The sequence below is a fragment of the Terrapene carolina genome, unplaced genomic scaffold (assembly GCF_002925995.2).
Source record: "Terrapene carolina triunguis isolate 2854851 unplaced genomic scaffold, T_m_triunguis-2.0 Scaffold67, whole genome shotgun sequence".
Lineage (NCBI taxonomy): Eukaryota > Metazoa > Chordata > Testudines > Emydidae > Terrapene > Terrapene triunguis.
The window spans coordinates 6,719,028-6,732,796 of NW_020664418.1; the positions used below are offsets into that span (position 1 = coordinate 6,719,028).

At 54.5% G+C, this 13,769-nt stretch overlaps 1 protein-coding gene across 1 annotated transcript in view; it reads right to left on the reverse strand.

Annotated features, from left to right (window-relative positions):
- The window catches only part of CD276 (CD276 molecule), a 71,710-nt gene that overhangs the window by 18,704 nt on the left and 39,237 nt on the right, over positions 1–13,769 (reverse strand). Inside the window, exons 2-3 of the mRNA XM_029910734.1 lie at positions 6,647–6,810; positions 157–507 (exon numbers count right to left, since the gene is read on the reverse strand). Coding sequence (XP_029766594.1) covers positions 157–507; positions 6,647–6,695 — 400 coding nt within the window. The 5' untranslated portion in view covers positions 6,696–6,810. The remainder of the gene's footprint in view (positions 1–156; positions 508–6,646; positions 6,811–13,769) is intronic.

Below are 13,769 nucleotides of genomic sequence, written 5' to 3' on the forward strand. Positions count from 1 at the left end.
CCTGCTGTGGGAGGGAAGAGGGTGAGGGGATGAGACACTAGATTGCAGGGGAAACCTGGGGTAAGCCCCAGGTGAGCATGGCTCTGCCAGGGGACATGAGGGGCTGGGTCCTGCCCAGGTGTCTCTCCACAGCCAGCCCCTCCTCCCGTCTCTCACCGGCCACCTGCAGCGTCACCGCCGCGCTGCTGTAGCTATGGACCCGGACAAAGCAGGTGAAGCTGCCCTCATCGGAGATCTGCACCCGCCGCAGCAGCAGCGAGACATTGCCCCGGGGCAGCTCCTCGTAGAAGAGGGCCGTGCGGTTGACATAGCCGCTGCCCTGGTCAGCCAGCTGGTCCTGCCCGCTGGCAAAGCTGTGCACCAACCGCTTGGTGTCCGTCAGCTGCCAGATGAGGCTGAGCTCGGTGAGGTTGAAGCTGGCATCAGGCGAGAAAGAGCAGTGGAGGACGGCGTCCCGACCAAAGATGGCGATCACAGGGTCATCGGGGACCCGGATATCCACTGAACCTGGCGGGAGAAGAGAAAAAGGCACATGACAGTGAGATATTTCTAAAAACACTGCCATGGCACAACCCCTCCCAGCCCACAGCACCATGCAAACCAGGGCTAGAGGCAAAGGGCCCCTGGACAACGAGGGGGTAACCTCAGCCCAGCTTTCCCTTCCCCTAGACTGGGAGGGGGCCTCTGGGGAGGTCAGGCTTTACCCCCCAGGGCCAAAGCACTGAGGTGCCTTTCCGTTTCCTTCTCTGCACATGGAGTCAACAGGCACTCCCCACACCAGGGTTTTGCAGGATAGTGCTGCATATACAGACACAACCATTATGGCCACCTCTGGGGAGGAACAAAGCAGCTGCCTGGCAGCAGAACATAGCAGTTTAGGGCAGAAAGCAAAGGAGCACTCTGAACCCAGCTGGCACTGCTAGAGGGATTTGAGGAAGGCAAACTGTACAGTTGGAATTTGGCCAGGACACTACGGGTTAACAACCCTTCTTCTTCTGATCCTTAATGATCACAGTGGTCAGGATGTGAGCTCTCACCCAACAGCACAACACCCCCTACTGCTGGCCAGTGCTGGCTCTCAGGGAAGAATGCCCTCTACTGATTCACCAGCACTCTGTCCTGCAGCACTCTGTTTTGCTTGCAGGTCTCCCATCCCAGAAATGACCCAGCCAACCCTGCTTAGCTTGTGGGAGCTCACAGGAATACAGCTCACAGCGGTGTGATTGCAGAGAAAGCCCCATTAAATCACAGCATCCATACCAAGTCCCTTTGGGTTAGGGCATGGCAGAGCTGAGCCAACACAGCCTGCCGCAGCAGGAGCCAGTCTCAGCAGGCATCACAGAATAGGCACTATCCCCCACATCTGCAGCACTGCTGCCCTCAGCTGGCCACCACCACTAACTGAACCCTCTTCCAATGGCAGAGACCCAAGGATGGCGCCGCCCGAGGGGAATCGCAGGGTACAGAGCAGCTACCCAAGCCTAGAAGGGACACTCTGCTCAGCTCAGCTCAGCTCTGTATTGGTGCAGGGTATTCATGGCTGTAACTTCTGCCTGGGCAATGTGCCTGTAAGTCAACCCACAGCCTTCCTGCCAGCTCTGCGATATTGCTAGCAGCACGCCCTACAGCAAACAACCATCCTCTGTCAAAATCCTCTTCCTTCTAGGTCTCTCATCGCAACAGTGCGCAGCCATCCTGAAAGAGTAACTCAGCATCATTAACGAGGGCAGCGGTCTCCTTTTATACCCATGGCTCTTGTCTTGGCTGTAACGGGAAGGTGCTCGCAGGGAAAGAGTCTGCAGAGATTTTACCCTTGGCTGCGTCTCTGCTGTCAGAGGAATCTAGAGAGCAAGCTGATGTTAGCACGCTATACCGGATGTTATACTGACAAAGATTCAAACCAATCGCTGAAGTGAAGATAGAGGTATCGGCCCCAAAACATTATTATTGATATTCCACCAGTGCCCAGTGGCTCCAGCTGAGATCAGGGCCCCATTGTGCTAGGCGCTGTACAATCACATAGCGAGACAGTCCCTGCCCCAACGGGCTTACAAGCTAAAGAAACAAGAGACAAAGGGTGGGAGGGGAAACTGAGACACAGAGCAGGGCTATGACTTGTCCATGGTCACCCAGCAGGTCAATGGCAGAGCTGAAAGGAGAGTCCATATCTCCCAAGTGCCAGCACACTCCTTAGGCACCAGCTGTCTTTGGGCATTTAGGGGAACATTCTCAATGACCCATGTTCTCTCACTGAAGGGTGCATGAACGTGCATGTGTACACACGCACGCATGCTCGCTCTATGCTTTGCCCTAAAGCAGTAACCTGATTCTGGAGGAACACACATTGTTCTTTTCAACTCCATTACCACCGTTCCAGAACCAACGTGACATTTCCCGTCTGTTCCCTGTGGATCTCTTTCCCCTCCCAAGATCTCATTTAAACAACAGACGATGACACAGCCCTGTGTGTGTGTCCCCACAGGAAGGAGTCGTTCTGAATCTGGCTCTAATGGCCCTGGCCGTACTGCCTCAGGATGAATCCAATTTTGTACATTTCATCGCTCTGCCAGTTTCCCGTCTTGTGGGGTTTGAGTTAGATGCCCATCTACTTCAACCAGCTCCACAGGTGCAACCATTCCCTGCCTCTGCAATTCTCCCAGCTGCCTTTCTCTGGCCTCCTGCCCAGCACAGGGGCAGGGTGAGCCTGCACAAATGGCACTTGCCCACCGCACACAGCTCTGCCAGCACAGCTTTTACCAATATCCCCGTTTCAAATATGGATTGACAGAAAACAGAGAGATGGGGAGAAAGGGGGATTTAGAAAATATCCATACGTGAATGAGGCCTGATCTACACTCCAGAGGTAGGTCAGCATAAGGCAGCTTACATCAACCTAACTCTGGAAGCATCTATGCTACAATGTCACTCCCGCCGATGTAACTCACCCACTACTCCAACTTAATAACTCCACCTCCACGAGAGGAGTCACGTTTAGGTCGACATAGTTAGGTCGACGCAGCATCGGTGTAGACACTGCGTTACTCATGTCGACTTTAGTGGCCTCCAACAGGTTCCCGCAATGCCCCACACTGGTCACTGTTTCGAACTCTGCTGCCCAGCTGCCAGGTACGCAGGAACATGCCCCTCCCCCTTTAAAGCCCCACACATTTTTGAAATTCCATTTCCTGTTTGGTCAGCATGGAGAGTTCACATAGCAACCGCCCAGCTGACCCTGCTGGCTCCATGCAGCAAACATGCTCCTGCCTGGGCTACATAGGAGCAGGGGGATCTCCTGGGTCTGTGGGGAGAAGAGGCTGTGCTGGCACAGCTCCAATCCAGCAGTAGAAATGGTGACATATAACAAGCAGATCGCCCAGGGGAAAAGGACTACAACAGGGACCCACAGCAGCGTTGTGTGAAAGCCAAGGAGCTGTGGCAGGCATACCAGAAGGCAAGGGAGGCAGTCACTCTGGTGCAGAGCTGCAGACATGCCGCTTCTATAAGAAGCTGCATGCCATCCTCAGCAGCGACCCCAAGCTCCCCTTGGATACTTCGAGGGAGCTGGAGACACAGGACGCGGTGGGGGGTTTCTGGGCTGGAGGCCACGGTGGGGGGCCTCTGGGCTCAGTTGGGGGGCAGAAAGGGAGGGGCCTCTGACAGAAGGGGCAGGGCTGGGGCTAGCCTCCCCCAGCCAGCAGTTCACATGCCGCCCATAGGGATAGCTACCCATGGTGCACTGCTCTCTGCATCGATGCAAGCACTGCTAATGAGGACACACACCACCGACACAAGAAATGTGGTGTGGACATGCAAAAGCAATTTAATTACTATATATCGATGTAACTTAGGCCGACTTAATTTTGTAGTGTAAACATGCCCTGGGAGAGAGATGTTAGAGGAAAAAAGAGAGGGAGCAAAATATTTTAAAAGGAGGAAAAATAATGGACTAACTCATGCAAGGGGAACACAGTGGTTTAGATGTTTCAAGAAAAAACAAAATCTGAAAATTATCCCAGCTCTGGAAGGGGTGGGGGGTGGGGAGGGCGCGACACCACTCTGGACTCCTACCATCCTGCAGCTGCCACAGGTGTCAGGCAATTAACAGGTACTGTGCAGCAGCCACATCAGTACTTGCAAGCTGGAATAAAGCCCAGTGGAAGATGTGTGTGACTCCTTCTCAGACACTAGATGGAGCCAGAGGTTTGACTTTATCAAACCTCCAGCCACGTCAGGGAATGACCCTACTTCACCTGCCTGTCTCTTCCTCTCTGGATGCCATCTGTGCTAGCCTTTAAATCAAGTTTGGGAAAACAGGACCTGCTAGATCATTGGGGTGGGCAAATTTTTTGGCCCAAGGGCCACATCTGGGTGGAAAAATTGTATGCAAGGCCATGAATGTAGGGCTTGGGCAGGGGGTTGGGATACAGGAGGGAGTGAGGGGTGTGGGAGGGGGTCCAGTGTGCAGGAAGGGGCTCAGGGCAGGGGGGTGTGGTGCAGGAGGGGCTGCGGAGTGCAGGAGGGGGCTCAGGGCCGGGTGTTAGGGGGATCAGGGCAGGGGGTTGGGGTGGGGGATACCTGTCTGCTCTGGCCCCGCGCCGCCTCCAGAAGGGGCCAGCATGTCCGGCAGTGGCTCCTGGGGGTGGGGTGGGGCAGGCAGCTCCGCCGTGTGCTGCCCTTGCCTGTGGGTCCCACCCCCAAAGCTCCCATTGGCCGCGGTTCCCTGTTCTTGACCAATGGGAGCTGTGGGGGGCCAGTGCCCACAGGCGAGAGCAGCACACGGAGCCCTCTGCCCCCCTCCCCTCCCAGGGGCCGCAGGGACATGGTGCCAGCCGCTTCCGGGAGCGGCGCGGGGCCAGGACAGGCCGTATCTGGCCTGCGGGCCGTAGTTTGCCCTCCCCTGTGCTAGATGGTTCAGTACTGTCCAGTGCCCCCTGCTGTTCTGGTCCTCTCCTCCTCCCCTGCCCTCTGATCTGCCATTGCAACCCGTTCCCAACCCAGCCGTCACCCCTGCTCCCCCACTGCTCCATTTGCACTATTCGACCAGGGCTACAACTTCCCACACTTAGCCCTGTCCTGCTAAGCCTGCTGGGAACACCCATTGCAGAGGCACAAATCAGCCTGGCTCCAAGCCCCCAAGCTGGACAAGAGTCACACCGCTGGAGCCTCTTCCCCCAGCCCCACGCTTCCATGGTGCATCACCAATTAGACAGCTCCTCCAGGACTTGGAGGTGGGACAAACGAAACCATCTGAATTCAACTGGTCTCCCTGCCACACAAGATCCGTCTTTCGATCCCCTATGGCATTGGCAGAATGCGGGACTATATGACCTAATGGGGCTGCTCCGCCTCTGGATTTGATAGGGCTGCCCCACTGTTGGAGAATTCACCTTTGCCGACATTGCTGCACAGGGGCCAGCCATGAGACGGCTGCAGAAGCTCCTGTGAACACAAGCACGGAGGCCACTAGTGCTACCAGCAATACTGGACCATAGCTCTGGTCCTGCCCTGCAGTGGGTGCAGGGGGAAACCAAGCGACCTCTTTCCCAATGGTGTAGCAAGGGCTGCTAGTGAGCACGCTTCCCCCACCAGCACCATGCCTGCCTCTGCCCTTTGCTGCCAGAACATCTCCCGCCCACCCAGCATGCCCCTCCCAAGAACCACTGCCAGGTTCTATGACTCTAGAGAAGTCAAAACCTACCTGAGTTTACACCCAAAGTGGGAAACAAACACTATGTCGTGTTGAGGTTTCAGCCAGGAGTGGAAGCAACTGAAATGCAGCCAGAAAGACCATTCTCCTGACAGCCCAGCTGAAACCTGCAGATCTGGGAAGTGTCATGAGAACATCTGTTCTCAGAGATTCCCATAGGATCAATTGCAGGTCCAAAGACTCTATTGTGGTTCATCAGTCCATCTGTTGATGGCCAACTCCCCTGCCCACACCCAGCACGTGGGTGACAAGTAGTGTATTACAGGAGGTGATCTGGCCCCTACTGCTGGAGTTCTCACCCCACATTTGCCCGTCCCCTGCCCAACAATTAATCCTATCCCCACCATTCATTCTGCCCCCTCCAGCCTCACCTCTGCTCCTCCTGGGGGTCTCCATCCCTCTCCCAACCCTGGGAGGGCTGCAGAATGGTCCTTCCAGGCTGGGGGGGAGGGGGGTAGCTCCAGAGGCTCTTCACCTGCCCTCTGCTCCTTCCCAGACTGGATGCTGCAGGGAAGAAGCAGGGGGAAGAGGGGCAGGGAGAGGAACCTTTCTGCCCCTCGTGCTCACAGGAGAGGAGGGAGCAAAGCCGCACTGAGCTGCTGGGCTCTTTGCTCCTTCCTACTCCCCTGTGAGGGCCAGGAGCAGAGGGGAGAGAAGAGCCGGGTGGGAGGGTCTCACGTCATTGCCAGATGAGCTCCAGCCCTCTCTGAAATCCCGACCCTCACACCACACATCCCAGGAGTTGGCATCACGGAGAAAGGGCCCGATCCTGTTCCTCACCAAGTCACAGCCCCCACTGACCCCAATGGGAATGGGACCTGGGCCTACGGCAGCCTGTGGGGATTGTAACTCAGGCCAAAGGTCTCACTTGGGGCATTGGACCATCATAGTGTCCCACCTCCCATCCTGAAGAGCCCCACACTTCCCAGCCTCACTCACCGGCTGGAGCGAGCACCAGTAGGCCCAGGATGAGCAATGGGCAGGGCATCTGTGCTGCAGGGCGAGATCCCAGAGCGTCAGTGGGGGGCGGCGGGGAGGGGAGAGCAAGGCCCCGTGTGTCCTTGGCAAAGGGAATCTTCCCTCTCGGCAGGAGCTGCCCTGAGCTGAAAAGAAAGAGACACAACAATCAGCATGAACTGCCGTGGACAGCAGGGACTCCGGGTTGGGCCCACCAGGAACAGAGCTGAAGGCAGGGCTGAGCTCAGCCCCACCGGCACAGAAGAGTCGGCACATCAGCTCAGCCAGAGACCCGCCTCGGCCTGTGTCCTGCCACTACCTATCTCTCTGAGGGCTTTACACTGCTGCCCATCACCGTGGCATCTGAGCACCTTCCACATACAACAGCAATAGCAAGGTCCCTAGTGCACATAATGGACTTTCTAGCACTCTTCCTTCTTGGAGGGGTCAAACTTGGTTTGCCTCCTGCATCGGCTCAGACAGGCCATCGGCCCATACAGCCCAGTTGCCCACTGTCTGGCCATTGGTTCTCCTAATCCAGTATTTCCCCCCGCGGCTGCACTAGCTCAGAGTGTGAGTGCATCCAGCTCAGGATCCCACCTCCTGCCATGCTCAGTCCAACAACCCGAGATGGCTGTGTGGGTCAAGCACTGGCCTGGGATTCCGGAGAGCTGCACTCTATTACCTGCTGCCACCGACTCCTGGCACAGCCCTGGGAAGGTCAGTTGATCTCTGTGCTTTGGGAATAAACAGCCCTTGTCTTGTCTGGGGCAGGGGCAGTCTCTCCTGAGGCGTGCGTACGGTGCCCAGCCAAAGGGCCCCAACCTCAACTGGGCCGTTACATGCTACCAGAATGCAAATAATCCTGCCCCCAGCAACGGCCACTGTTACCAGTGATGAACACACTGCCTCTCTCGCCCACATGCTTCAAAGAGGCCAGGCTTGTCTGGCTTCATTCCCATTGGAACACGTGCAATGGGACAGACTCCAGCCAGCTTCGGAGCAGCCCAAGGGCGAGAAGAGTCACAAGACCTCGGCTGGCACACGGGAACCCTCCATACGTGTTATATGCCATGGGGGGCTTTTATAATTACGTATTGCTCTCCTCCTCCCATTCCTTCTCCTCTCTTTCAGTCTCTGGGCACCACTTTTCACAGCCTACCCCCACAGAGCCAGGACCCACGGGTGGAGTCAGAGGTCTCTCCTCCAGGAGGCAGGGCAGCCAATTCTCATGAGCCTCGTGCTGTCGGTGGCTTGCCCCAACTCCTGGAGTCAAACGAATACAGCAGAATCTCGAAACTACAAAACTAATAACTACGTACTAGAAACTACAAAAAAAATAAAGGGAAAGTTTAAAAAAAATTCTTCCCATTTTTTTTTTAAAGAGTCCATTTCTGGCAGAGACAAGCCAGAAAGTGAGACCCCCGAAGGCTCAGAGAGCCAGAAATAGGCTGTTATTGGTCAAAATTGGGATTTTTAAGCCACTCCCATTATTTTTAGGGGGCCCAACTCAAGATTTGTGAATATGTGGGGCTGGCAAGGCTGAGAAGGGCTAAGCAGGCTCAGAGCAAGGGCTGGCAGCCCTGCTCGGCTCTAGGGTGCAGGGGCTGAGATAGCATGGGAACGTGAGGCAGAACAGTGAGGGCAGCGGGAGCGATGGAGGTGGGGAGAGGCCAGGAGGGGAGCAAAAAGGATCGTTGCCCTTTAAAGGCTTTGGTAGACCCATAATGCTTTCCCCTTCTCTTTGGGCCAGACCCTGGGGGGTGCTGAAGCCAAGGGCAGGGGAGGAAGCTCAGCCTCCCTCTCCCTGCCACAGGACCCAGCCCTTTAAGTGCTGCTAGGGGAGCCCACAAAGTCACTGGCAGAGTTTGCATTAAAAGGCAGGCTCTCCTCCCCTCCCCCACAAGGCAACCCCCTACCTGGACATACACAGTTCTCCAGTGTTCCTCTGCAGTGGCCATGCAGGATGGACAGCAGAGCACGAAGCAGTGCGGAGGACATGAAGGGCAGAAGAAGAGACCAAACAGCCCTGAAATGAGCATGGGGACCCCAAGACCTTTGTCCCATTGACACTGCTGGCAACTCTCGACTCTACAGCTGAAAGAGAACATGGCAAGCCCCAGATCGCGCACAGCCCTGCAGCCGGTGGGGCCCAGCAGTCCCCAGCCCTGCCCTGAAATTGAATAGCCCACTGAAATAACGTACATTGTGATAGCATCCTAGAGCTAGGGTTCAAGGCCTCACTGCGCTAGGTGCTGTACAGCATATATAAACCGGCTGGTGGCTACCCTGACTGGCTTACAGTCCAAAGGATGGCAAAGGGTACAGGCTGTAGCACAGCTGCTAGGATCCACTTCTCCTGCAGAGGGCGCTGGTCGCTGCCCATAGCCTCCCACATACCCTCAGTTAAATGATCCTGGGATGGTTTGAGAGGCCAGCCCAGAAATAATCATGTCACTAGCCCTCCCACAAATCCTTCATCCTGCCCGGCTTGAGCCCTAAACTCGCCCTGCTGGGGAAGACCTGAGCACTTCATTTTCCTACCACCCTGCGCCTCTGGCCCTCATTTCCTGGGTTAGACAATGCCCCCACACTTTTAGCAACACAAGCAGCCTGTCCCATTGCCTGAGCCCGATGGTCTCTCCTCCAGTCATCCTTCACTGCCGCCCTGCTGGATGCCTTGGTTTGCTTTAATTAGATCAACAGGGATTTTAGTGCCACATGGGGACTAGGGGAGATAAATTACATATAACATCAAGCAAAGTATGCTGGGTAATTTGGGGAAATTAAAATAGAACAGTGGTCCCCAAATTTTTTTGGTCACACCTCCCCTTACCCAGTCATGCCCACCCAGGAGACTAGGTCTGGAGCTAGGGCTGGGGGCCGAGGCCAGGAGCCGCGAGCCAGGGCTGGGGCCAAAGCTGCAGCTGGAACCATGGCTGCGAGTGGGGCCAGGAGCCAGTGGCCGAAAAAGCTGGGGCCAGAGCTATCGCTGAGACTGGGCCGGAGCAGAGATGGGGACAGAGCAGGGCTGGGAGGGACTCCCTCCCCACCCCCCATGGGGGCTGGCCCAGGTCCCATTGTGCCCCCCTCACAAATGTTCCTCTTCACCCCCCTAGGGGGGCACACCCCACAGTCTGGGGACCATAGTAGTAGAACCTCAGAGTTACAAACACCAGAGTTACGAACTGAACGGTCAGACACACGCCTCATTTGGAACCGGAAGTAAGCAATCAGGCAGCAGCAGAGACACACACACAAAAAGTAAATACAACAGTATTGTGTTAAATAGAAACTATGAAAAAAATAAAGGGAAAGTTTTAAAAAAATGTTTAACAAAGTAAGGAAGCCGTTTCTGTGCTTGTTTCATTTAAATTAAGCTGGTTAAAAGCAGCATTTTTCTTCTGCATAGTAAAGTTTCAAAGCTTACTTCTAGGGGAATTCTGCGCCACTGCGCAATGCAGAATTTTGCAGAAATTAACGTTGTGCACGCAGAATTTCCTTTCCCCCCACAGAAACGTGCTGCAGGCCACCACTAGGGGACGCTGGACCTGGCATAGCCCAGCTCACACATAGAAGACACTGCTGGGGGGAGGGGAAAGGAGCAAGAGGGTTCCTGGCAGTCGCAATTCCCAGCATGCCCTGAGGGAAGGAGAGGGCAGTGCACAGGAAACGCCATACAAGCCTGGGATCAAGCATCAGGCTGTCTCCCCCTCTGGATCCCTTTGCTTTGGGGGAACGGGGGTGGGGGCAGGAGTCTGGGCAAGGGGGGTCCCTGTGGCTGGGCTCTGGGGGGAAAGGAGGTTTGGGAGTATTGGCTGGGGGGGCACCATGGCTGGGCTGGGAGGGGGGGTGCGAAGGGGGCAGAGAAACAGGAACTGGGTAGTAATAGGGGTTTCTTTAACTGTCTACTCCTGGGGGAAATTTTGTGTGCATCTGTATTGTTACAGACATAGTTGCTGACAAATATTTTGAAATAAATTACCAAAATAATTGAAACTGGTGTGATTATGTAGTGTTATTTTGACAAATAAAATTTGCAGAATTTTGCAAAATTTTAAAATATTGTGCACAGAATTTTCATTTTTTGGCACAGAATGCCCCCAGGAGTAAAAGCTGTATTAAGTCAATGCTCAATTGTAAACGTTTGAAAGAACCATAATGTTTTGTTCAGAGTTAGAAACATTTCAGAGTTACAAACAACCTCCATTCCCGAGGTGTTCTTAACTCTGAGATTCTATTGTATTGTCCTTGCTGAGACCTCAGCTCTCCTCCTAGGAAGTCGGCAACGCCCATGGGAAGGGGAGGGGTAAGGTGCTCAGGAGACCCCCGCCTTCCAGGGGCTTTGCAGTTTGTTTTGGTTGGTTTTAGTCCTGCTGTGGAAGTGTGGGATGGATGAGATAGGCTGGAGATCCAGAGGCAAAGGCAGAGCATGTGCCAGTGCACTCTGCCCCCCAACAGCCCTGCTATTGTAGTCCAGAAACAGCCCCCCATGCTCCCCACAAACACATCCTCCCGCTCTGTCAATGCACCAGATCTGCAGCACCCCATTACTTCAGTACTAGAGCCCTCACCCAGCCCTGTTAATGCACCTCAACCCTGGTCTGCAGTCCCCCGAGACACTGCAGTCCTGGACCCCCACACAGCCATGTCAGTGCACCTCCCCTTGAATCTCTGCCATGGGGGCGCTTCAGGGGAGGCCGAGAGCACACTGCTCTGCAGCTGCTCTGGGCTGTGCTGGGGACAATCGTTGGCAGACAGAGCTGGCTTTGGAGATGCTGCCGTTTACATCGGGGAGAGGGATGAGGACGACTCCCAGCCACCTTAAGCATCCAGGGGCCAATAAAAAGGTGCCATGTAGCTACCTGTTCCCTGTGCACTCCCTCTTGCCCCCAGGCTGCAGCCAAGCACAGTTCTGACGCAGGGCCCGTGGACTTGGGAGTCAAGTGTCAGTGGGTTTGCCATGCACTTAGGAGAGGCTGTAGCAGCATCATAGAATCATAGAATATCAGGGTTGGAAGAGACCTCAGGAGGTCATCTAGTCTAACCCCCCTGCTCAAAGCAGGACCAACCCCAACTAAATCATCCCAGCCAGGGCTTTGTCAAGCCGGACCTGAAAAACCTCTAAGGATGGAGATTCCACCACCTCCCTAGGTAACCCATTCTAGTGCTTCACCACCCTCCTAGTGAAATAGTTGTTCCTAATATCCAAACTAAACCTCCCCCACACTGCAACTTGAGACCATTGCTCCTTGTTCTGTCATCTACCACCACTGAGAACAGCCTAGCTCGATCCTCTTTGGAACCACCCTTCAGGTAGTTGAAGGCTGCTATCAAATCCCCCCTCGCTCTTCTCTTCTGCAGACCAAATATCGCCCAGTTCCCTCAGCCTCTCCTTATAAGTCATGTGCCCCCAGCCCCCTAATCATTTTCGTTGTCCTCCGCTGGATTCTCTCCAATTTGTCCACATCCTTTCTGTAGTGGGGGGGCCAAAACTGGACTTTTAATCCAATGAATGTAAAAATTCTCCAGATGTGGCCTCACCAGTGCCGAATAGAGGGGAATAATTACTTCCCTCGATCTGCTGTCAATGCTCCTACTAATGCAACCCAATATGCCGTTAGCCTTCTTGGCAACAAGGGCACACTGCTTACTCAGATCCAGCTTCTCATCCACTGTAATCCCCAGGTCCTTTTCTGCAGAACTGCTGCCTAGCTAGTCAGTCCCCAGTTTGTAGCAATGCATGGGATTCTTCCATCCTAAGTTCAAGACTCTGCACTTGTCCTTGTTGAACCTCATCAGATTTCTTTTGGACCAATCCTCCAATATGTCTAGGTCACTCTGGACCCTATCCCTACCCACCAGGGTATCTACCTCTCCCCCCTGCTTAGTGTTATCCGCGAACGTGCTAAGGGTGCAATTAATTCCATCATCCAGATCATTAATAAAGATGTTGAACAAAACCGGACCCAGAACTGACCCCTGGGGTACTCCGCTTGATACCAGCTGCCAACTAGACATCGAGACGTTGATCACTACCCGTTGAGCCTGACGATCTAGCCAGCTTTCTATCCACCTTATAGTCCATTCATCCAATCCATACTTTTTTAACTTGCTGGCAAGAATACTGTGGGAGACCGTATCGAAAGCTTTGCTAAAGTCAAGGTATATCACATCCACCGCTTTCCCCATATCCACAGAGCCAGTTATCTCATCATAGAAGGCAATCAGATTTGTCTGGCACGACTTGCCCTTGGTGAATCCATGTTGGCTGTTCCTGATCACCTTCCTCTCCTCCAAGTGCTTCAAAATGGATTCCCTGAGGACCTGCTCCATGATTTTTCCAGGGATTGAGGTGAGACTGACCAGCACGCATAGGCAGGGCCCCCAGCTACAGCAGCCTCCCTCCTGCTTGCTCCATAGCGCAGGTTGCCCCTAGAGCTTGCAAACATTTGCAGACTCCTAGCAAGTTTTGGGAACCTAAAACCTCCAAATCCATGAGATTCGACCCATCCCCTGCTAACAAAAATATCCAACCTTTACTGAATAGGCTGGAGAAGGGGGAGGTGCCCTATAGAAAAGGGTTGGGAGCATTTTAGGGATGGATCCAAAACCTGCACGGGGCAGGGAAATCTGGAGCAGGCAGCCTGGTGGGTTCTCTTGCTGAATGACCCGTTTGCAGATGGAATCGTGCAAAGCGAGGCAGCGGGCTGGCATCTTCCCATCCCATTCACACACCCCATCCCCAAAATTTTGCTAAATTCCACTGCATTCGTTAATTTCGCCTGCAACATTTACGATACAGAAAAACACCTCCAAGTCCCAGATATTCCAGCCCGGTCAGCAATAGACTCACCTCCCCTTTCCTCTGACCCCTGCTGCATGGTGTCAGCTTGGCCCCTCAGAAGACTGCTCCGTTCATTGCCTGTGCCAATGCTGTCCCCATAAGACATTCAGCAAACAGGGAAACCCCAGACTCCCTCTCTCTTTTGTGGCCAGGGGCGGCTCTAGGCACCAGCAAAGCAAGCACATGCTTGGGGCAGCCCATTTGCAGGGGCGGCAGGGATCCAGCATGGGAGCTGAGAACCAACAGGGGGCCCTGGGA